General features: G+C 41.5%; 1 protein-coding gene and 1 long non-coding RNA gene across 2 annotated transcripts in view; one reads left to right on the top strand and one right to left on the bottom strand.

The window, feature by feature from the left end:
- The window catches only part of TRPC5 (transient receptor potential cation channel subfamily C member 5), a 254,572-nt gene that overhangs the window by 33,515 nt on the left and 196,281 nt on the right, over positions 1–24,776 (bottom strand). Inside the window, exons 4-6 of the mRNA XM_047716493.1 lie at positions 16,279–16,615; positions 14,747–14,886; positions 9,543–9,865 (exon numbers count right to left, since the gene is read on the bottom strand). Of these exons, the coding sequence (XP_047572449.1) occupies positions 9,543–9,865; positions 14,747–14,886; positions 16,279–16,615 (800 nt within the window). The remainder of the gene's footprint in view (positions 1–9,542; positions 9,866–14,746; positions 14,887–16,278; positions 16,616–24,776) is intronic.
- LOC125092144 (uncharacterized) overlaps positions 4,234–24,776 on the top strand; it is a 52,690-nt gene continuing 32,147 nt past the window's right edge. Inside the window, exons 1-2 of the long non-coding RNA XR_007124837.1 lie at positions 4,234–4,310; positions 6,247–6,323. This is a non-coding gene — a long non-coding RNA (uncharacterized LOC125092144). The remainder of the gene's footprint in view (positions 4,311–6,246; positions 6,324–24,776) is intronic.

Genomic DNA, 24,776 nt, shown 5'->3' with positions numbered 1-24,776 from the left:
TGCAGGGGGCCGGTTAGCACAAGAACCAGAATATGGCAAGTCAGATTTAGCACAGGATCCAAATTTCCAGGAGAGACTAAAAGTCAGGGCCAGGAAATGCAGTGCATTACAGAGTCAGGCAGAGGATTAAAAACGGGAAAGATAAGGGGCTCAGGAGTCTGGTTCTACTAAGATGGCACAACCAGGATGTGCCAGGGGCCACCTGAAATCCGGACAGATGGGAGGCCAGCAATGGCACAAGCAGCTAGCTGGTAGCTGGAGAGCAGAAGCCAGGATGGGTGTGGTTCAGAAAAACAGAAAGGAATTGCAGAAAATTGGAAAGGTAGCTTGAAAAACCAGGGTCTGGAAGTTGAATGACCTCGAGCATAGAAAACATTCAGTAAGGGGTGCCTGGGTGGCTCAGGTGGTTTAGTGTATGCCTTCAACTCAGGTCATAACCCCAGGGTCCTGGGATCGAGCAGTCATGTCATCCTGGATTTCACATGCCCATTCTGCGGTCCCCCAGACTTGCAATTTCTTATTCTATCATGCATTTCCTAAGCTTCTAACTCTGGATGGAATGCTCCTGCCATGCTCTCAACTTCTAGCCTCCACTTTCATCCTGTCTCCTTCTTTGCCCACCTCTTATTTGTCCTGCCCTGCCTCCTTCCTTATGAGGCTGGGTTAGATGTCCATCTTTTGTTCTCCCACAGTACCTTAGCCTGATTCCACAAAGGCGTATATCACAGTTTAGCGACAGTATGGGGGAGTGGCTAAGAGCAAACTTTTAGACTCCTGCCCTTATCAACTATTTGACTGGAAAACTTAAATACCTTCAAACTTCAAGTTTCCTCATCTCTAAAATGGCTTTTTTAAATTTAATTTTATTTTCTCAGTGTTCCAAGATTTATTGTTTATGCACACCACACCATAGTTTATCAGAAGGATAAATACTAATTACTAACATTTACTGTGCCCTTATTATGTGTCAGCCACTATGCTAAGTGCTTTGCTTATCTTGTAATATTTGATTCTTGGAATAACCCTACGAAATAGCTACTATTTATTTTTTTTTTAGATGAGAAACTAAAGCGAAGAGTGGCCACACTGGTAGGAAGTGGCAAAGGTAGGATTTGCACCAGACTCTTTTGGTCCCGGAGCCCACATGCTTAACCAATTTTCCCCATTACATAAGATACCATATATGATGCACTAGGCACAGTGTTTGGCATAGGCTTTAAAAATGACAACTATTTTGCTGAAACAAATAATTCATTCCATGTTAATAAAAATGGCAGCTATTCTAATTGTTTACTCATATTCTTCATTAGACTATGAACTTCTTGAGGATAAGGACACCCTCTTAGTATCCTCATTGGCTGGCACATAGCAGTTGCTGAATACATGTTTGTTGAATAAATCTGTTAAAGATGATGGGAGATGTACCCATGGGAGAAGTATTAAGGAAAGTACAAATAATTGGCACCCTCCTGTGATAAGAGTAGCAGGAAGGCTGTGAACTTAAAATAGGGGGAAAAGCAGGAGACAATCAACAACAATATTTAAAACCTGGCCAGAAACATAAAGAACCCTTGATGGGGACTGAGTTTGTATCCATGCAGTAAGATGGGACAATATGGGTTGAATGCTGGGTAGAGAAATCTCTACTGATTAAGTAGGAATAGCCACAAATGAATGGAGTTGGTCTATGAGGAGGTCCCAAGTGACCTGCTCTGTCACTGCTACGACCTGCTATGGCTTTGTATATATTCGTGATTATTTCAATTTTCCACAAATTTTGTATAACTTCACAAACAAGTCTTACACCTGCATCCCTGGATAAAAGAACAGACTGCAGCTTGTATGCCTGGATTGAAATCCTGACTCTGCCACTTACAATCTGTGTGACTGGAGACAACCTGTGTAACTGCTTTGTACCCTAATTTCTCTATGTGTAAAATGGGTAATAATAATAATGCCTATCCATTTTGAGTTTATTTTTATGTATGGTGTAAGAGAATGGTCGAGTTTCTTTCTTCTACATATATCTGTCCAGTTTCCCCAGCACCATTTATTGAAGAGACTGTCTTTTTTCCACTGTCTTTTTTACTGTTTTGTCGAAGATTATTTGCCCATAGAGTTGAGGGTCCATATCTGGGCTCTCTACTCTGTTCCACTGGTCTGTGTGTCTGTTTTTATGCCAGTACCATGCTGTCTTGGTGATCACAGCTTTGTAGTAAAGCTTGAAATCAGGTAACATGATGCCCCCAGTTTTATTTTTGTTTTTCAACATTTCCTTAGCGATTCGGGGTCTCTTCTGATTCCATACAAATTTTTGGATTATTTGCTCCAGCTCTTTGAAAAATACCGGTGGGATTTTGATCGGAATGGCATTAAAAGTATAGATTGCTCTAGGCAGTATATACATTTTAACAATGTTTATTCTTCTGATCCAAGAGCATGGAATGGTCTTCCATCTTTTTGTGTCTTCTTCAATTTCTTTCATGAGTGTTCTGTAGTTCCTTGAGTACAGATCCTTTACCTCTTTGGTTAGGTTGATTCCCAGATATCTTATGGTTCTTGGTGCTATAGTAAATGGAATCAATTCTCTAATTTCCCTTTTTCTGTATTTTTATTGTTAGTGTATAAGCAAGCCACTGATTTCTGTACATTGACTTTGTATCCTGCCACGTTGCTGAATTGTTGTATGAGTTCTACTAGTTTGGGGGTGGAGTCTTTTGGGTTTTCCATATAAAGAACAATGAATACTGTTCCGCTGAAAATAAATTAAAAAAAATAATGCCTACCTCATAGCATGGTTGTGAGGATTAAATGAGTTAATTCATGTAAAACTCATTTGTACTAGTGTCTAGACATAACATTCTGTAAATATTAGATACTTTCATGATTATTGTCAACCTTTACATTTCTTTATTGTCTTTACAGATTGTCATCCATTTGGATATCTAGTTGTACATAGCTGCAATCATAGTGTGTACAATTTTTGTGTTTTTAAGAGTTACACATTTGGGGTATGTTACTTTTTGTGTATATATAGAATCTGCACGTGTATCATTTTAATAGCTGCCCAATATTTCACCCAGTGAATATTAAGCCTGTCTTGACATTTTTATCAATGCGTTTGATAAGAATAGATGGCAAGCTTCTAAGATCTTCAGATGATACAAGACTGGGAGCGATAACTAATAGATGGAATGACAAGACCAAGATTCAGAAAGGTTTCAAGAGCATGGAGCAATGGGCTGGAACTAACAAGAGGAAATTTAATAGGGATCAATGTAAAGCTTTGTTCTTGGGCCAAGTGCCCAAATTCAGGATGAGGGATGTAGGAGAAATGCCAAGGATTTTCTCTGACAGCAAGCTAAAAGTGGATCAGCAGAGTGACACTGTGCTAAGTGCTTTGCATGTGTTAATATTTGATTCTCAGATCTCCAGTATGGCCAGATACTTCAGCCATATGAGTAGGGACAGTGCAGACGTAAATCTAGATTGAAGATACGATGGGCATATCGAACATCATTATGTCTTAGGCCTCTGTGGTAGGTACAAGGCTTCTAAAGTGGGGTAATCTCAATCTGGTGGATGAAAGAGTGAACAACGACTAACATACAAGTTATATTGTCACAGAGATGTGCTTAGAATGCCATAGGAAACAAACACAGAAGGAGACTGTAACTGAGAGTGGGGTTAGAACGGGTAAGAAGAGATTTAGAAGAGCAGGTTATTTTTCAGCAGAGGCTTGAAAGATGGGTTAGAGTTTTCCAGGCTGGCCAGGTGGGGATGGGCATTCCAGCCAGGCAGAGGGAATGGTGTGGGATGTGCAAAGGCCCATAGGCCAAGATGCTCTCCTGTAGTTGGGAAGAACAAGGTGTTGCCTGTGGGGAAGAGCAGTGAGAGGCTAGAAAGGTGGGGTCCAGATTATCAAGGTACTGTATGTTGTGGTAAAGAAGTGGATTTTACACTGGGGAAGATTTCAATACCTGACAGGTATGAAGCTGGGTGGTAAAAAGATAAGACTGGGTGACGCAGTTGGGAAATTGTTTGGAGGAGAAAGAAGACTCGAAGCAGGAAGACAGGTTGGTGGGTGGGGGGGGTGAAGGGGTGGGGGTGGGGGGGTGGGGGTAAGGGGGTAGGGTGGGGTATGTGCGCATGCGTGTACGTGTACGCACCCACGCGCACACACGTGCACGAGCCCGCACCCACGTGCACTCATGAGCGCGCATATGCGTAAAGGCTAAATTCAAGAGAGATTTACCAAGTTCAGCTGAAGGACTTGGTGAGAGACTGGACGAGTTGCGGATGGTAAGAGGGTAAGGGTCATAAATGACTTCTAGGATTCTGGCTGGTGGCATTTAATAAGATGAGGAATTGAAGGGGAAATAGGTTTGGGGTGGGGATATGGAGATATCGGAATTTAGCTGTGGCCATTTTGTGCTTGAAACGCCGGGGGCACAGCCATGTGCGTTTGGGAGGTATCTGGAATTGAGGGCTGGAACCTCAGAAAGAGACATAAGATCGGCAAGTTAGCTTCTTGCCACTTCCACTGTTTTTCTTTCGCAGGTTCTATGCCCTCAGAATGCTGATGCTTTCTCGGTTGCTTTTCTTAATAGTAGATGAAGGCGAGGTGTCCCCACAATGGAGTACTAGACTTAAAACCGCCGATAGTACGGTCATGTGGTTGTCAGTAAGGATGGTGAGGTCTTCCTGAAATGTGTGCCTGGGAAAAATATCTTTTTAAAAAAAAATTTTTTTTTAAGCCAAAGAATAGCAAAGGCGTCTCTGGAGAATCAGAAGGAAATGGATGACAATAAGTTGACGGCATAGTTTATGTCAGATATATAAATGAGCTTGCTTTCTCTTTGTCTTAAAAGATGAGTTTTCCTGATGCTCTGACCAAATAGTGTATATTTTAGCAGGTATTATAAATGCCGGAGTTGATGTTTAAAGAAAAACGTTAAGCTGAGCCAGACTTCCATGGAGGAAAAAAAATCAACACCTAGAAGAAAAGTTGAGGTGGTATTACTGCTGATTTGGCTCCAGCATGACAATGCTTCTTTATACCTGATGCCCCAAGGTATAATTTTGAGTGTGCCAGGTCCCCATTCTTGTTTATTGTCCCTGCTGGGCAAGCGATGGGAGCAGAATGTAAGTTGGCAACAGGGGTATTAATAATGACTATACAAACTTGCAAGAAGGCATTTCATAAACTTCTTCAACAGAGTTTACATGAAAGAGCAATTGACAGGGGAACTGGCCTCCTGGAAGGCACCTCACATTCAGATGTTCAGTTCTGTTGCACACTTTGATGCGAACAAATGCAGCCTCTTGGTGCTCAAACTACCACAGCATTGCTCTTCATACTGAAAACAGGTTGATAGGAGTTCTGCCTCTAGAGTAATGCAGGAGAGGAAGCAGGGCCTAGCCAAGAGGCACTAGCAAGGTGACCGGTTGCCGTTACACATTCCTGGCTGGCTTAACCAAAAATCCCACTCTCTTCTCATCAACTCATTTGATTTCTTTTTTTCCTTTCACATGAGTGTCATTTCCCCATGCAAGATTTTCCCTGGAGTTCTGGGAAAAGAGGCAGGGGGTGTGGCCTAGTGGAAGGGGTGGGGACTGAAAATGGGCAATGGAGTGAGCCAGCGTTTTTCAAACTCTGTTCATTGGTACGTCATCCTGGCCAATGCATTTGGGGTCATCTTTCCTTACATCGTGGATTCACAATGAAGTATCTAAGGAGACCCGCAGTTAAGAAATCCTTTAAAATTTGTCCTAGCATTTCCAAAAGTCAATGGATCATATTTATGTCTCTTAACGTCCCCGTGAACTGTGGTTATTTATAACCCATTTTAGGAAATGCTGCTAGAAACAAATAATAGGGGTAGGCTACATAGCATTGTTTTTTCCCCTTTCTATTGGTGCAACTTGGGGGTGAGCAGAAACTCATTTTTTCCTCTGGTCTTTGTTATTGAACACATTTCTAGGACATCTGAATTGTGTGGCACTGAACTGCCTTAGTTTATAGGATTAAGGGGAAAAATGTAGTTTAGTTTAATGACTAAAACCCTCTCATGAGCTTGGGGTCATTACTGTGAATACCAGTGTTGAGTGGCACTTTCCAGAACTGGGGGGTTGAGATGGACATGTTACAGGACATTGAGTCTAGGGTAAGCCCAGGACCTCTCTTGGAATCTAACAAATTTCCTATCATGTGCTTATTTTCTTCTTGTTTGTTTCCCCTAACAGTGATTTGTCGGAAAATAACAGCCATCTTGGAGGCTTGAAGGTCCTAAGGAAGGAGACGTTGAGTTTATAAAGAAAAGGTACACAAACTCTGTGTGTCTGGCAGCAGTGGACTCATGGACAGCTTCATGAGCTGCCTCCTTGTGTCTCAAATGGGAAAAGGGAGACATTTCTGATCCCTGCTAAGGGACCTAAACTAATCCCAGAAGGTGAACTGATTCTAATCTTGCCTTCAGCCTGTCCCGTCTCTAGCTTACTCCTATGAAAGGACATATAGATGTCACTGGGAGGTGCTCATGGGCTTTTATTGTAAGCCCTGTCTATGCTCTGCTTTGGCCTATGGCCCAGGGAATTTGTCCCTCCCAGCATTCCATCTTCTATTCCACACTGTGTGGACTCAGGCAGTCATACTGGTTCTTATGAAGCATGCCCCATTAATATTGCTTGAAGGGTGGATTTGCATGTGTTCTGTCTTGGAATACTAGGTAGGAGAAACACTCCCCAGTAGGATGTAATGTCCATCCCCACAATGCAATCAGGCAAAAGGGATGCAACCACTTTGCATAAGGCCTGTTCAAACATACCAGTTCTCCTATAAACTTTTACCTTAATTCCATCAACTCCTATGGTCTTACCTCCAGTCTCTATTAGGATTTCACTGACAGGCGTTGGTTTTGTAATACTAGATAGGGGAGGTTTTCCTCAGCCAGACATAATATCCATTCCCATAAAAACATTTAGGTAAAGGAGACACAGGGTTTTTACATAAAGCCTGTTCAAACATTCTAACTTTTATGATCCTATTGACACTTACATTTTTAAAATAAGATTTTATTTATTTATTTGAGAGGGAGAGAATGAGAGAGAGAGAGAGTACACAAGAGGGGAAAAGTCAGAGGGAGAAGCAGACTCCCCGCTGAGCAGGGAGCCCGATGTGGGACTCGATCCTGGGACTCCAGGATCATGACCTGAGCTGAAGGTAGTTGCTTAACAAACTGAGCCACTCAGGTGCCCTGATGCTTACATTTTTAATTTTTTACTTCTTTTTAAGTAAGCTCTATACCCAGAATGGGGCTTGAACTCATGATCTTGAGATCAAGAGTCACATGCTTTATATACTGAGCCAACCAGGTGTCCCTATCCTTACATTTTTATATTTTCTCAATCTTAACTGTAGCCTGAGTCAGGGCATCACCAAGGGGTTTTGGTATTACAGTTAAGAGGAGTTCTGTATGAATGAGTCCAGAAACTTCTCTTTTCCACCCTCTAACCATTTTACCCACTCTTGTACAGAAGACTTTGGGTTCCCAGCTAGAGTTTGAGCCAAGGAACCCTGGCCTTTTTATCAGTCTTTAACTTATTTTGTCCAAACAGTGCCTCAGATGATTGCTGGTTAGGTTTCTCATTGTAATTTTTGCCTGCTGGGTTTTTTTTTAAAGTTCTCCAAACTGGGATAAATAAAGTAGACTTGTTTTGGGCCCCTTAATGTTGGGGGACCAGTATGGAGTCCCTTTGGCCATCCAAACCTTTGAGAGTGTTGTGTTAAAGTCTTTACTTTAACCCTGTCAAAGTCTGTTTTATTTATCTCAGTTCTTAATAACCATCTAAAGATTTCCATCCTGTGGGATAAGTCCTGGGACTCTTCTCTGTTTCCTCTTTGTTTTGTTCCTTTCAATATTTGCTTTATTCACCTTATTCCTTAATAACTGTTTAAAAGCTTCCACTTTGTGGCCTCTTCCTATTCTACTGTTAATTAACCTAATGTTTTTATTAAGACCCATGAGAGAAAGCTGAGACATCAAATTGCAAAGGTTTCCCAGAGTGTTTTTTGATTTTGCAGCAGTAAGGTTATATGGGGTGCCTGTGTGAAAGGGGATCCTTAACCACAGCATTTACTATGACCTGAGTAATGGGCATATTCAGCAGGCAGATTTCTCAGTCATCTTAAAGTAATTTCCATGTATCTTGCATAGGAAGCATGTCAGCGGCTTCATCTGGGGTATTCCACTTGGCATTGATAGGGGGAATTGAGAAGTCCACCCTCTCAGGGTAAACACACCCTACAGGGGCTTTTATCCAGTTAACTCGGCTGGTCATTCCCTTAGGAATAGCCTCCTTTGTATCTGGATCACATGTAGTCATCTGTGATTGTTTAGTCATGAGCTATGGTTCCTGTATCAACCCAAACATGCCCTTCCACTCTACAGTATTCAAAACCAAAGGCACAGCTCCTAAATTGGTTACTCTCATAATCTGTTTTACTAAAGGGTCTTCAGGAAGCTGATGATATACACAAAATGAAAACAATTCCTTGATTTTGCTGTCCCCCACACTGACCACCTTCTTGGTGACCAGAGGTCTTACAGGGTCCTTCTGTTGTCCTCTACAATTTTTACCTTGAGGGGTGACTTTGAGTCTAGTGGTCCAAACTCAGACTGACCCAAATCTGTGAGCTTCCATGCCTTCTCTAGACACCCTATTGTCCCCCAGTCCCCATGTGCTCACCAATCTGTAAGCTCTCCAAAACCTGTCCTTTAAGGTTTTTGTGGAGGCTTCATTGAATAGTCATGATTGATTAGATTCATTGGCCACTGGTTAAATTAAACTCAGTCTTCAGCTCCTCTCCCTTCCCTGGTGGTTGAGGGGTGGGACTGAATGTTTCAACCCTTTAGTCACATAAGGTTGATTCCCCTGGCAACCAGCCTCCATCCTTCGTTTGTGGTCCTAAAGTCACCTTCTTAACACAACAAAAGACACCTTTGTCAGTCTTGGCCCTTAGGGAATTCCAAGGCTTTTAGGAGCTCTGTGCCAGAACCAGGAAGGCCAAATACACATTTCTTATCGTACATCATAATATCCCAGTCTACATTAAGATATTCTTGCATCCCTCCTTTTTCTTTGTTCTTGATTCAGAATATGTAATTTAGCTTTGGTAATCACTTGTTCAGAGGAATAGCCTTGCTCTTTCATTTCCTTGGTTAGTGATGCTTTTAGGATGAGGAATTATTTACCCCCTCTTCAAAGATTCCTTTAAAAATATGAGATGCTACCAAAATTGTTCAGAACTAGCTCTTTAGAGGAGTTCCTGGGAGCCCATGTATGTGTCTCTTTCTTCTCTCACCTAACTGCTTCCTCTCTTAGTTTTCTATAGCGAGAAGAAGGTTTGTATAGTGAGAAATCCTTTGGGTTGATCCATAAGTAAGCTTTGTGTGGACTGTCAAGAAACAGTGATAAAGCTATGGACCGACTGAAAATAGAACAAAGAAAGAGCAGAAAAAGGCCAGGGAGGGGGATCTTACGTGGAGAAGGCATTATTCTGTTTCTCACATCGGATTCCCTTGCAGTTGTTTGGCTCATCGATTGCTCTGGTCTCATAATAAAAGTAAAGCTGGTTCAATCCATTGGCAAAAGCCAGCAGTACTAGACAGTAGATAAAGAGGAATTTGAGGATATCAAGCAGCATGCGCCCCAAAGAGATCTGCAGAGGTCCTAAGTGGGAGTTGGCTGTGAACAGGGATATGAGACGCAACGAACTTAAAATGTTGGATATTGCAAAGAGCGCTTCTGCAATCAGGGTCGGGTGCCACATTTCCCATTCTTCCCTTGGACGAGAACCATTATACTGCAAGAAACAAGTACACAAGGTGAGAGGTACAGTGAGCATTTACAAAATTTTTTCTTCTTTTCTCCCTGTCTAGTACCCAAACAAAGCCACCAAAGTAAGCATCAAGCATTCATTTATACAACAGGCCTTGTGCATGGCACTGTTTGTCTCCCTTCCCCATCCAATCAATATATGATGTTAATAACTCTTTTCCTCCCACTCTCACCCAAATATATTCCCTGCATATACACAGGGAAAAATGAATTTTGAAGCAATCATCTGGAGCAACCACCTGTGGTTTATCCACAGACATTTTCTGACTATGAGTTTACCAGATTGTTGGGGAGAGTCACTGGAACAGAGCCATTGGTATGCCCAAGGTAGTGGGGACAAATTACTCTGCTTCCTAATGAGATTTCAAATCAGATTTACCTCCCCAGTCCCCCATTTCCTTCTGAGTACCACAGACAACTTGTAGTTACTGAAGGATGAGGGATAGGTTCTGCCTCCTCGATGTGCAATGTTCATCCTGCCCTCCTTGCTGACTTGCAGTTTGGGGCTGTTAGAGCAACCTTAGAGGGCCATTACTCAGTTTTCTGTTGGATTTTAGCAGTCTGTAATGTATTTCATTCTATTACAAATAGCATGTAAGCCTTCCAGGTAGTGAATTTAGTACTGCTCCACATGGTGGTATAGGCATGTATTTTATAGTTCCTTTGACAGCCCTACAATTCCACATGTCCTTCTAGTACAAATGAAGAGCCGGGGGTTGAAGGAGAGGAAGAGCCAGTATTTCTGGGGTTGGTTACCCATTTTTCAGCCCCATCCTGGACTTCCAGCTCCTGGAACGTTGGGAGCAGCTTTATAGAAAGATAGCTTCACTGTGAGGCCTTATAACTGATTTGGGCTCTGTTAACTTAAAACTGCCTGTGTCTCCATTTCACCGTAAAATGAGGATAGTATCTACTCCTGTCCACTGCACAGGTTTGTGATTATGTGTCCATATGTGAGAGAGTGTGTACTCCATAAGGAGAGATGTTATAGAAATATAAGAATTTGCTTATTACCTTCCCCAAGACAGAAGTAGATTTTGCCTGGAATTCAATCCAAAGCATATTGCCTTGAGCTCTCATCTAAATATCACAATTTCTCAGGACTAAATGTAAACAACTTTTCTGAGAAAATGTTGCATTGGGGGCCAAATTATATTGTTAGCATTTCTAAACTGTGGTTCAGTTCCAACAACTGACAAAACTGGTGTTGTTAAAATCATTTGTGTGTATCCAAGAGGAGTTGAGAGAAACCTTGCCACCCTTGTGCTTCCGTTTCAGATGAACTTTAGGTAGCTAATCTGTTTTATATACTCTTGGCCAAATCTTATATCCCTGCATTTTTCCTTCCCAAAATAACAGCACCAAAAATATCCCACATTGGCTGCATCACTGTGAGGGGTGGGCAACTTCAGGCCTATTTTACAAGTGGGAGAACTGAAATCCAGGTAGCAGAGTGACTTGCTTCTCATCACACAGCAAGCTGGTGGCAGAGCCAGGCCTAACGTTGTGATCTCAACACACTTGGTCTAGTATTATCTCTATTAAATGTTCACTCAAATGATAGTTGATATCACAGCATATATGTTAGATGGGTCTTTAGAAGTTCTGAGCTCTGAGACATGGAGATATTAATAATGAAACAGACCTATATTTTAGAACTAGATATTATCAACTGGAACCTGCACAGCTCATAATTCAGGATTTTCCTCCCTCTGTAATCACAGCTATAAGCACAGGGAAGTCTGGTGCCCAGGGGCCAGTGAATCTGGATTTGTAGAACATTCAGAAGTATAAAAAAGGATTCTTATGGCAAATCTGTGTTTTACATCTTTACCTTTGGAGGAAGATATTATAGAATATGAAAGCAAGGAATAAACTTGGAGCTCTTTTAGTGTCAAGGTCAGCAAAACTTTTTCTGTCAAGGGCCAGATAGCAGAAATTTTTGGTTAGTGGGTTATATGGTCCCTTTTACAGCTACTCAACTCTTTGTTGTAGAAATAATAGGGAATAAGTGAACAAATGGATATGGCAGCTGACCAAATTTGTTCTGCAGACCATACTTTGATGGCCCCTGGTCTAACACAAGTGGTTTGCAAATTGTGTTCCTTGAAGCCTGAAGGTTTAGTAGAAGCATTTTGTAGCCACTCTGGGAGCCAAAGAAAAGGCTTGGAAGATTAATTCCTCAATCCAAATTCAATCTTTGAGCTCTCTCATATATTGAAGTTCTGAATAAGTTTTAACTTCAAGATATTGTTTCATGGAAAAAAGTTAAAAGGCTGACAGCCACTGATCTAGTCCAATCTGCTTATTTTGTAGAGGCAGAATCTTAGGCTCAAGGAGGTAGAAGGATGACCTATGGTAATCTATATTGTATCAGAACAAGGATTACATTCAGGTTTCCTGATTCTTTACTTAGTGATACTGGGAGGCAAGTAATTTTTCTTATATTCTTTGAGATAGAATCCAGATTAAAAATTGGTCTCCATGTCTTTCAAAGGGGTATAAATTGGAGTCTATCATTTCAGAAGCCAAATATGAAGAGGGCCAGCCTAAGGTAGGGCCTTAATAATAATAAGGACAGAGTGGGAGATTGTGTCTTCAGCCACATACTGGATGAAGAAAGGGCCATAACTCAATGGGTATCAAAGTTCAGATAAGGTGGTCTTGGGATAAATCTAGGTGGTACTATCCTAGAAGACACAAGGATAATTATTCTCCATTTGTAGGATTATCTGGGGGGCACTGAGGGCCGATGTTATGTGTATTTGTTCCTTTTGAGTACTTTGGTATGTGCCTTTGCCTTTTGGTTTCTGTTGTTGCAGACCACGTGCAGTGGAATATATATATATCGTTGACTATTGTTTTTGCTCTAATAAAGGATCTTCTCTAAGAACAGCTTATCCTGTGGCATTTCTGTACTGCCTTAGTACAACAGTGACCAGAAATGGTTCAAGGGGCATAGGTACCAGCTTTTGTGGCTTTACCTCATAGAGGTTGTCTCAGCCTACTTGGAGAAGTTCATCTCAGACTAGTATGCCTCTATGGATGAGTAGACCAGACTGACCATTTGCAGTTTCTCATTGCAAATCCAAATCTGCATGTGGCATGCCTTGCTTCATAAATTCTCCTTCTTTTTTTTTTGAGAAGAACTCCAACTTTGTGGCAATTGTTTCCTTTGGGTTAAGTATTTATCAGTTGGGAGGCATTTATTCAGCTTAGTATAGTTGATTTATCCTTCCACTATGTGATGGGGGAATTTCTAGCTCCTTGAAATCCCTGCCAGTGAAATTGAATAGGTTATAAAATTAGCTAATGTTGGGAATCTATAGACACATGTTTATATCCCCAAGAGTAAATCCTTTTCTTGATCATTTATTCTAAATTCTCTTGTTTAAGCAAAACCCACCAGTTTCTAGATTGATAATCTGTTGTCCTTCCTGTGAATAACTACCACTTCCAAAGGAAGAGTTTTTTTTTTTTTCCAAGGCAAACAGTGTTACTTAGTCAGCAGAGTGCCAAAATCACATGGATTTCATCCAGGCACATTAACCAGAGAGATTCAAACATTTTCCTCACCAGCTTTTTCTTGTAAGAAAGTTGTAAGTATGTGTTAAATGATCACCACAAGTATAAGGCCTACTCTTTGGCTTTTTTCAAAAATGTTTCATGACTGCATTCAATATTCATGTTCCACATAACTAGCTCCCAAGGTCCTCAAATTTATACAATATGCATATTAAGGGTATAAAAATAAGTTGTTGGAGATTTGGGGGACAGCCATATTTCCATTCTAAAACTCCTTAATGTGGGAGTTAGTGCCAAAAAGCATGACTGACTAGACAATCTTGGAGACTGAATTGTCAGCTTTTCCTCATGCTGGAGGAGTTCAACTCAGGGTAGAAGGAGCCAGCTATTCTATCATCGAATGAGCACCAAATCTGAACCTAGAGCCTGGGACTACCCAATATGAGATGTTGGACATGAGTTATTTTTCAGGATAATTTAGGCTGTACATTATGTGGGAAAAGCATTAAGATAACCTGTGTGTGTGTGTGTGTGTGTGTGTGTGTGTGTGTGTGTGCGCGTGCACATGCACGTATTCAATATCTTAATTGGTAGAGAGGCATAGGTTGAGCGATACTCAAAAAGCTGGATTTATAACAGCTTGAATGATCATCCTGGAGCCGGAAATAATAAGGGAGGGAGAGATGATTAAAGATCTCTGTCTCCTGCAGTGAAGTTTCTAGGGTTCCCCTACCTGTCATATGAGGAACACTTGAGGGAAGTGTGAATACTTAGCTTTGAGAAGAGTCAAATCAGCAAGTTAGGGAGAGATGGCTTCACACTGCAAGCACTATTCAGAAAAAGGAACAGCTTTGTTCTGTTTGACCGCACAGGGAAGAAAGATTATTAATGGATGTGTCACAGGGAAAATAATATTAGAAAAACATAAAATAGCACTTTTTAATGAAGTGACAAGTGTTGATGGAGGTTTTCGGAGATTGTGAATTCATTGGGTTTTCTGTCCCTGACCTGTGGAAACATCGGTGGACCATCTTGGCAAGGATACTGTAGAAAGGACAAACACTAACTGGGTGGGTGGGTGCGTGGCTGAAGATCCTTCTACTGTCAGGGTTTAAGAACCTAAAGATTCATTTGCAAATTGCTCTATTCTTAAGTGGAAACTACTTACAAACTATTGAAGGAATGTCTATATATATGGTACTTTCCTGCATGGATTGGACTGTCAAAGGCACTTTCCCCCTAAACTCTTCATGCTCCCCATGATAAAGCTTAATGTAACCCAAATCATTGCGTAAGAAAAATGGCAAACATTCCAATTTACCTTGACATAGGCCACAATCTTCAGTGAAATGGTTGCCAGGTAGAGTGAGTTCATTGCAAAATCCATCAGGTTCCACCAGTCATGGATATATTCAGTAAATCCACCATCCCACATTTCTTTAATCTCTCCCCAAATGAAACCTAAAAAATGGAGGCAAGAGGTTTATTTCTAGACAGGGTCAAAATAGTCATCATAGTCATCAGAGTAGGATTCCCCTGAGTAAAGATAGGCAAAAACAATGAATGAATTGAGATCACTGGAGTGAAGCCCCCAGAGATGATGATAATAATGTGCCTCTTTTTCTTTCCTGCGTCACTTCTCAGTTGTGGACTCACCAAACTTGATAGGCTTTACCCGAAGATGCTCATATGTTACATTTTTCTGGATGCTACTCACTTTTAGTGTTGCTATTATAGTTACTGGAATGCTGCTGCAATTTTGGGTGCTTGATTCTAACCTATTCCCATTTTGAAGTAGGAAATACATTAATTTCGTTAATAAACTAGTGAGGTCAATATTATCCTGTAGTCCTTAGTTTCCACCATGTGCTGGAGGGAAAACTTAGTAATTTTTGAGATAAACTAGCTAACTGCCAACTGAATCACTGGATGTTGAGGCTGACACTAGGCAATGGGGCCCCAAATAATTTAGAATCCTCTTTTCTCCTTTCTCCTCTCATTGTGTGTGTGTGTGTGTGAGTTTGTGGAATTCTGCCTGATGACGTAGATGTTTCTTGAATTTTGGAATTGAGAAACCAGTAAAAGGTGTGGCTGTGGTCTAAGGCAGTGCTTCTCAGACTTTAAAGTGCATGTCAATCACCTGGGGATCATGTTGAAATTCAGATTCTGATTCCCTATATACAGGGTGGGACTTGAGATTCTGTATGTCTAACAAGTTCCTAAGTGGTGATGCTGACATTGTTGATTTGGGAATTACAGTTTGAGTAGCAAAGATTTGGAGGATAGTAATGCATTGGAGGGTCCAATGCAATCTAGCCATGCTTGGAGACTACTGGTAAAGTTACTTTTACCATGAAATGTGTGAATTTCTCAGGTTCCCCTCCCGATTGTGGAATCATTACCCATATAAGATGTGGACCCTGAATAAGCACTGGGATTCTGTGGGGTAGCCTCAAGAAAGCAACAGGTTCAAGTGCTCTGGAGTTATAGGAAGGGCACTGAATAGACTGATTAACAATTGCTCTGCCTAGCTTAGCTGAAACCCATTTTGACTGATATTTGGTTTTTCTTCCACACCAACTGACAGATAATTTCCTGTCCTTGAAGATGTTAGGTTAGCAGAATTAAGCCCTGGGTTCACTGTCAATCTCACTGTGGGCCAGGTAATACTAAGAGACTGGGGTCTGGGGAAGAAGGAACTACATTTCTGAGACTCCCAACAAAGGGCTTTCCTATGGCACAAAGAAAAGATGTCCTAATTCAGGGCTGGTCCATCTGCCTGTTCCAGTACTTATTGTCTTTAAACAGGAGCAGCAGGCAGTCTAGCCATAGCTCCTGGTTTCTTTGACTCACCGAGAACCCAAGGCAATATCATCCATTCCACGACAGTTGGGGGAGGCCCCTGTACATGAAGGTCTGTCCTAACGATGTGCTGAGAAGCCAGGAGAAGCATGAAGAGGAAGGTCAGATATGATGCTGTGTGGCAGATAAACTTGATAAAGGGTTTCTTGATGAACAGCCCAAGGTTGCTTCTGGGTGAGATCAGGTAAGCTATAGACAGCATGGGAAACAGGAACCCAATGGTCATGCAGGTAAGCAGCTTGACTACCCAGTGTTTCCGTCGCCATCCAGGGAAGCCGTCATACCACAGGGTGGCAAGTAACTGTTGGCAATTAGGCTGAGCAACAAACTGGGAAAGAAAGAGAACAAGTTAGGCATCTTGGATGTCCAGGTGGAAGTCTACATTCATAATACTTCCCCTAGTTTACAGGAAGCTGCATGGCTAATCCCCAGAAGAAGCCTATTTTCCAGGTTTCCATGAATGGATCTAACCCCAGAGACAGCTCTACATGTCAAGCTATGAGACTGGATTTTCCATAGGGTTATTTGTTTCACACATTAGGCAAAATCACTCTGTTGGGTTTGTGCTTTGTCATGCTTCCCTATTCTTCCTCCCATCATCTTAGAGAAATGGTTCCCAAACTTTGGCTTTCCATCAGAATCATCCAGTGAACATTAAAAGATTCAGATTCCCAGGTCACTCCAAAGATTGACTAAATGAGCATCCCTTGGGAATAGAGCCTGGGCAGCTGTTTTACATAATTTTTCTGGGAATATCCATGTCTCTTAGCAAAGAATCATGGGGACATTTTATTTCAAATTGGTTCACTTTTACTCATTCCCTAAGCTTACGTGAGGTCATCAACAAACATGCACTATGTTTGGAAAACACAAACTGGCAGAGAATAAGCTCATGCCTGTGGCTATGGTTTAGAATGGAAATGAGTTCCCTGCTTGATTTTATCTCTTTCCCACTTTGGTTTCGAGCACCTTTTGGTTGGCTAGCAGTGAATCAGCTTGCTGCTTTGCCATCTATTAACACCCTCGCAAGTCTAGACATGCAGAAGAGGGAACAGTATTCAGGGGCCCAAACTGCAGCACTGTGTACTAACCCAGCTGGGATTTTACTTAAAGGCAATCTCCAAAGTGTCAGTGATTAATAGTTAAGGAATCATCAGCATTGCAAGTCATCATCAAACTGCCACTTCCTGGTAAGCAACTCAATAGGGAGCTCAGCCGTCAGCCGTGATTTTAAATACTGCCCATATTTCCCAGCTTCCCATGGGAAAGTTTAAACAGAGCTGTACTATATAGCTTACTAGGGCAAAGGAAATCAAATTCTTCCATCAATTACACCCAAGGTAGACTAACCCAACTTTACTGTTGGCATATCTGTGAAGGTCACTGGCTTCCCACTACAACCATTCTGCTCTTCCTTAAGCACACAGCCGGACTACACCTTCCAGTCTCCCTTGCAGTGAGATGTGGCCACATGATTAAGTTCTTAATAATGGGATTGCGGAGAAATGATGGGTTACTTCCAGGCCTGGCTTATAGAGGTCTTATGTGTGTTCCTCCATGTTTTCTTCTGCTTCTGATTGACTAGGATATGGTAACCAGCATAACCTATGAGTTTCTGTCAGCTCATGTCTGTCAGTGACCATATAGAGGAGAACTACCTTGCCGATATCTGCCTTGAATTGTTACATGCCTGAGAGGATTTTAGTATGTTTGAGCCATTATATATTTGGAAGTCTAGACTACCCTAAAGCACTTTACTATTATGAAACTACCAAAAATAACCTCTAAGTTTTTTTATTATGTGATCTCATCTTGTTCAAAGATGCTTATGATCCCCAACATGTCCTGTATCACACAGAAAGACACAATCCTATAGTCTCTTATGACTTCTTCTTGGCATTATAACCTATGCCAGAGGCTGGGATGAAAAAGTCCTTTAAGGGGCGCCTGGGTGGCTCAGTGGGTTAAGCTGCTGCCTTCGGCTCAGGTCATGATCTCAGAGTCCTGGGATCGAGTCCCGCATCGGGCTCTCTGCTCAGCAGGGAGCCTGCTTCCTCCTGTCTCTCTGCCTGCCTCTCTGCCTGCTTGTGGTCTCTCTCTGTCAAATAAATAAATAAAATCTTTAAAAAAAAAAAAAAGAAAAAGTCCTTTAAAAAGTACAGAAAAGTAGAAGGGTAAAGCAAGATGTTTGGATGCTGTGGGAAGGGCACTGGGAGTGCACAGTCTTGTGAGGGAGACAGATATATAAATAGGCAGTTTTAAAACAGTATAGTAAGGGCTTAAAATTAAAGTGGATATGAACAAAACATAATGGGAGCACAAAAGAGAGCAAATCTGGACTGCTCAGCCAAGGCTCCCTGCTGGAGGTGATACTTGAGTGGAGCATTACATGATATGTAGAAGCTGGTTAAGTGTAGGGAGGGAAAGGAAATTATGGAGAGGGAAAGGGAGTGAAGAGTGAAAATAGTGGAGATGACATGACTAAAGGCATGACCTGTACGAGGAACTAGAGCCATCTGGGGTGGTTAGAGCTTGAACTGCAAAGCTGTGAATGGCAAGAGATGGGGCTGGAGAAGTAGACAAGGGTTATAGAAGATGAAAATGATAACCTTTGGCTACTGTAAATAGTATGGCTCTTTTAAAGAGAGACAGGGAGCCATAAGCAATATGTTTTTTATGTGTGTGAGTGTGAGTGTGTGTATTTGTGTGTGTTTAGAGTAACAGAGTAGTTAAGACCCTCACTGTAGAATCTGGAGCTAGATTGCATTGGTTCTCTTTGTTCTTCAGTGTTTTTATCTGAAGAATGGAGATAAAAACAGGATCTACCAGCTAGGGTTGGTGTGAGACTTAAGATTACTTATCAGAGTATGTTGTTTCATTGTTTAAAAAAGAAAAAGAAGAATATCACTTATCAGGCCCCTATTTGGCTTAGTAAGTTGAACGTCCAACTCTTGATTTTTGGCTTGGGTCCTGATGTCAGGGTTGTGGGATTGAGCCCTGTATTGGACTCTGTGTTTGGTGGGGAATCTGCTTGAGATTCTCTCTCTCCCTCTCCCCCTCCCCCCCATGCATGCATGCTCTCTCTATCTCTCTCAAATAAATAAATAGGTTTGCCTGGGTGGCTCAGTTGGTTAAGTGTCTGCCTTAAGCTCAGGTCATGATCTCATGGTCCTGGGATCGAGCCTTGTATCAGGCTCCCTGCTCAGTGGGGAGTCTGCTTCTCCCTCTCCTTCTGTCCCTTCCCCTAACTCATGCTCTGTCTGTTGCTATCTCTCTTTCAAATAAGTTAATAAAATCTTTTAAAAAAATAAATAACTCTTGAATAAAGAAAACAATCACTTACTACATACAAAACACTCAGAATTATGCCTAGCACGTAGTTAGGGCTCATTTCATCTTAGCTGCTGATATGATTATGCATATGATAGGATCAGACTTAGACTTTAGAAAGATCCTTCTGGGGATCAAGTGAGAGATTAATGGGAGGCAGAAAGTGGACAAAACTCGAGGTAGGAAGACTGGTTAGGAATCTGGCATATGATGATTGTGACTTGGACTAAGGTAATGGCAGTGGACATGGAAAGCCATGCCCAGATGCAAAATGCTGTGAGGAGGTGGAAGGAAGTGGCAGGATGTGGTGATGGATGGGGAGTGAAATAGTAGATGGGGATTAAGTGTAAAGGGGAGAGGGACTTCTCTTTTGGGAGAATTGGTAGCTATTAATGTCATCAGCTGAGAGTGGGAACACTGAAGCTGGAACAGGTTTATGGAGATGCACGCTGTGCAATGCTGAATGGAGATATCAGGACTGATGTACTGATGTTCTGCAGCAAAGTTTGACAAACTTGTTCTGCAAAAGACTAGATAGTAAGTAAGTGGGGCTTTGAAGTCCATATAGTTCCTGTAGAAACTACTCAACTCTTCTGGTAGAAATTCAGCAATAAACAATATGTAAATGTGTAAATGAATAGGTGTGGCTGTATGTGCGCCAGTAACACTTTATTTTTATTTTTAAATTTTTTTAGATTTATTTATTTGTTTGTTTATTTGGGAGAGAGGCAGGGGAGGGGCAGAGAGAGAGAGAGAGAGAGAATATCTCAAGCAGACTCCCTGCTGAGTGTGGAGCCTAATGCAGGGCTTGATCTCATGACCCTGAGATCATGCCCTGAGCTGAAATCAAGAGTCAGATGCTCAACTAACTGATCCACCCAGGTGCCCTGTGCCAATTAACACTTTAGCTGTAGTTTGCCAATCCCTGTACTATGATGTTGCTCCCTACTGCTGCTAGGACCAAATATTTGGTCTTTATGACCGCCTGGGACTTCCTGTCATGTATCTCCAAGAACTCTGACCCCAGAAATCACTTTCCTTGGCACCTGGGTGGCTCAGTGGGGTAAAGCTTCTGCCTTTGGCTTAGGTCATGATCCCAGGATCCTGGGATTGAGCCCCACATCGGGCTCTCTGCTCAGAAGGAAGCCTGCCTCTCTGCCTACTTGTGATCTCTGTCTGTCAAATGAATAAATACAATCTTTAAAAAAAAAAGAACTCACTTTCCTTTAGGCATAAAGTACAGAGGTGAAGCTTCTTTTAACATAGGATATTACCATCCAGCCTCTGTCTTCACTGCCTCTGCTTTGATTTTTGATTCGGCTGAAGATGGTGATTTTAAAGTTTGGACGGGTTTTTAGTTTCTGTTTTTACATCTGATAAGCGTAGTGTAGGGTGGTGTGGATTCTGGCAGAACAAACTGCAATTAGAATATTATAAAGGAAGTTTTTGTTAAGATACCATGTAGTATCGAAACCCAAAACATCTGTGAACCTTGAAAGCACAGTCCTGATTCCTGTGTGCATAACGAAGTTCAAATTTGATGGGTTATTTAATCAATCTCTACTCGATTTTAAGAATGCTTCAGAAGGAGAGATTGCAGGAAAAACAGCAGAGTGTGTATGCATCATATGCTTCATTGCACTAAGAGCCAAACTGTAGAGACTAGAGCTGTAGTTTTAAATTTTGGTGGGGTCCAATTTGTGTTTAATTTTGTTGCTTGTGCTGTTGCTGCGATATCTAAGAAACCATCACCTTATCCAAGGTCACAAAGATTTGTACCTAGGTTTTCTTCTCTGTATTTTATAGCTTTAGCTCTTATATTTAGGTCTTTGATCCATTTTGAATTATCTTTTGCATATTGTGTGAGAAAGGGGTCCAAATTCATTAATTTGCATGTGGATATCCACTTGTCCCAGCACTATTTTTTGAAAAAGCTGTTACTTCCCCATTAAATTGTTTTTGGATCCTTGTTGAAAATCAACTAATGATGAATGTAAGGGTTTACTTTGGACTCTTAATTCTATTCCATTTATCAATAGACTTATTGATCCTGATTTTAGGGAAAAGGCTTTCAGTTGGTCTTCATTAAGTGTGATATTAGCTATGGCTTTTTCATAGATGGCTTTCATCACGTTAAGAAAGTTCTTATCTATTTTCTGAGGGTTTTTTTTTTATCATGAAAGGGTGTTGGATTATGTCAAATACTTCTCCTATGTCAATGGAAAGATTATGTATGTTTTTCTCCCTTCCTTCTGTGAATATAATGTAATACATTGATTTTGTTATGTGAATCACTCCTACACTACTGGGATGAATTCCACTAGGTCCTCGTCTACAACCCTTTTTATATATTTCTGGATTCAGATTATTTTTTTGATAAGCCTATTATTTACCTCAACTGCTATCCACTGTTTCAGGCAGCTGTGATATGAAACAGTTGCTGCTGAATTTTTCAACAAATGCCCTTAGGGGAAAGGGCTGTTGGTCTTGAATAAGATCACATAAACACAAGCTCTGTAAATGGAGCTTTTCTAGGGAGTTGCCAGACAGGTCATATAATGACGATTTTCTGGGGATGGGTCTTTTGGGGGAGCTCCAAACCCAATCTTCTCCTTTCCAGTGGAGAAGCTGCCAAGCTGTTGCTTTTCACAGTTGCTGTGGTTCCAAGGCTGTTGGTTTTCAAGACTACTATGGGGCTAGGTAAAGGGGGAGAGGAATAGGCAAGTTAAAATATCACAAAACTTGCTATTCTTACCAAGATTCAGCTGTTTTTCTTGAATACATGTTCCTCTGGTTGTTGCAAATCTTTGGTTAATTTTCAGAATTGTGAAAATGTTTATTTGGAATAATTTTCCTATGCCTTGTTGCGTTTCTGAAGGAGTGGATTTTCAGAAGTCCCTACTCCACCATTCTGGAAGTGTTTTCCCTTTGTGACTTTTTTACTTTTCATGGGAAGTGATATTGTATTGGGATTGTTGGATTGTGGCTTAGTGCAAAGGATAGAGCCCTTTCCCAATTTCCTCTTCAGGAGGCTTTAAAAAAAAAAAAAAAGCCAGAGGGCTGCGTATTGGTCAAGGTCTAGGAGCATGTCTTAGTTTCCATTATATTCCCAGTATTTTGCTAAATGCCTGGCACAAGGTAAGCACTGAATAAATATTTGTTAAATGAGTGATTGAGTAACTAGGTATATGATGGATGAACCTTGGTGGAATGCTCTTTCCAAAGCTTTCTTTCCTTACTGTATATAGGGGGTGATGTGTGATAGTGAAGACAAGCCTCCTGGAAGTTGAAATGGGCCTCCTGGAAGTTGAATTGAGCTCTTATAATGTACCAAACATTGTAACAGATTTTCTTTTTTTTTTTTTTAAAGATTTTATTTGCTTATTTGTCAAAGAGAAAGAAAGAGAGAGAGAGAGAGAGAACGAACGAACAAGCAGGGGAGCAGCAGACAGAAGAAGAGGAAGTAGGCTCTCTGCTGAGCAAGGAGCCTGATGTGGGATTCGATCCCAGACACCTAACGAACTGAGCCACCCAGGTGTCCCTGTGTCAGATGTTCACATACATCACCTCACAACAATCTTAAAGGCAGGTATTAGCATTAAACTCCCTTCACAGATGATGGAACTGAGCCCACGATCACATTTGTGGTACATGGTGGGGCCAGGACTGAAGCCCTGGTTTGGCTGATGCTATCGAACAAGCCCTTCAACACTGCACTTGGGCAGTCATGGATGGTGTGAGCTGAGGCTGGCAGAAAGCTGAATTTCCCAGTATTGTCCCTACTGGCGTGGCCACAGTAATTGAAATGCTCCTGTCATTTATTGCTTTGGATCAAGGTGTTGAAATTATATTCATGTTTTTATAGGGCACCTGGGTGGTTCAGCCAGTTATGCATCTACTTTCAGCTCGGGTCATGATTTGGGATCCAGGGACCAAGCCCTACATCAGGCTCTCTGCTGAACAGGCAGTCTGTTTCTCCTTCTACCTGTGTTCCTCCTCCTGCTAATCCTCTCTCTCTCTTTCTCAAATAAAATTTAAAAAAAAAAAGAAATTATATCCATGTTTTTAGGATGTGGTAACATATAATGCTATTAACTAAATGAGAGATTAAAGTGAGTGTATCATATTAGCCAGTTACCTAGCTATATAAGAAGTCTGCACACCACCAAAGCTGAAGAGCAATGGTCAGAAGGCCAGGTCTAGACTCCTGAGTGGCAGCTAGGAAAGGCAGGCGGGAAGATGCAGAGCTAAAGGACACAGGAGAAGGGATAGGAGGAGGAGATGCTGAAGATCTTAGTTTCTTGATTTAGCTGTATAGGACCTCCCTTGACAACTGTCCAGATCTTTTCTTCACAAACCTACTAGGGCCCTCCATGCAGTTCTTTCTGTTTTTAAAAATCTACGATTCTTCATTTCTCCAATGCTCTTGGGCAATAGCTGAAAATGAATTTTTTCCTTACTGTATAGGACTTTTGAAAAAGCCGTGGCTTTTTTCCTTTGCTATAAAGCTGCATTGTAAGTGGAGGGGCTCAATAGCTCTTTGCCCCTTGATAGAATAATTCTATTTTTTAAAAGATTTTATTTATTTACTTGACAGACACAATGAGAGAGGGAACACAAGCAGGAAGAGTGGGAGAGGGAGAAGCAGGCTTCCTGCTGAGTAGGGAGCCTGATTAGGGGCTCATTCCCAGGACACTGGGATGATGACCTGAGCCAAAGGCAGCCGATTAATGACTGAGCCACCCAGGCACCTCTGAAAGAGTAATTCTTGATAGGAATAATGTCAGGTTCTACTGGAAAGAGCCAGACTCTCCCCTAAACCACTAGCAAAACTGTTTCTATTTCACCTGGGAAGAGCTCTGACTTCATTCATTCAGCGAGGAGAATTACCTCCCTAACTCCCCACTGGTACATCATATGTGAACTCTTGTTCCTACAGCAGTCTAAATAATCACGTGGCTTTAGGGCTCGATTCACATGCCGAACCCAAAACAGAACAGAATTTGACTTGCTCATGGCTAAGGGAAAGCAAGATCAATGTGCTTCAATTCCGGCATTTCAACAAGTATTTCCGTACACCTGCTCTGTGTCCAATTCTGTGGGATTCATGGAGAGTGGGTCACAACAAGAGAGACCCACAGTGATTCTGGCCTGTAGGA

The sequence above is a fragment of the Lutra lutra genome, chromosome X (genome assembly GCF_902655055.1).
Source record: "Lutra lutra chromosome X, mLutLut1.2, whole genome shotgun sequence".
NCBI lineage: Eukaryota > Metazoa > Chordata > Mammalia > Carnivora > Mustelidae > Lutra > Lutra lutra.
This window is presented reverse-complemented; position numbering and strand designations above follow the sequence as displayed.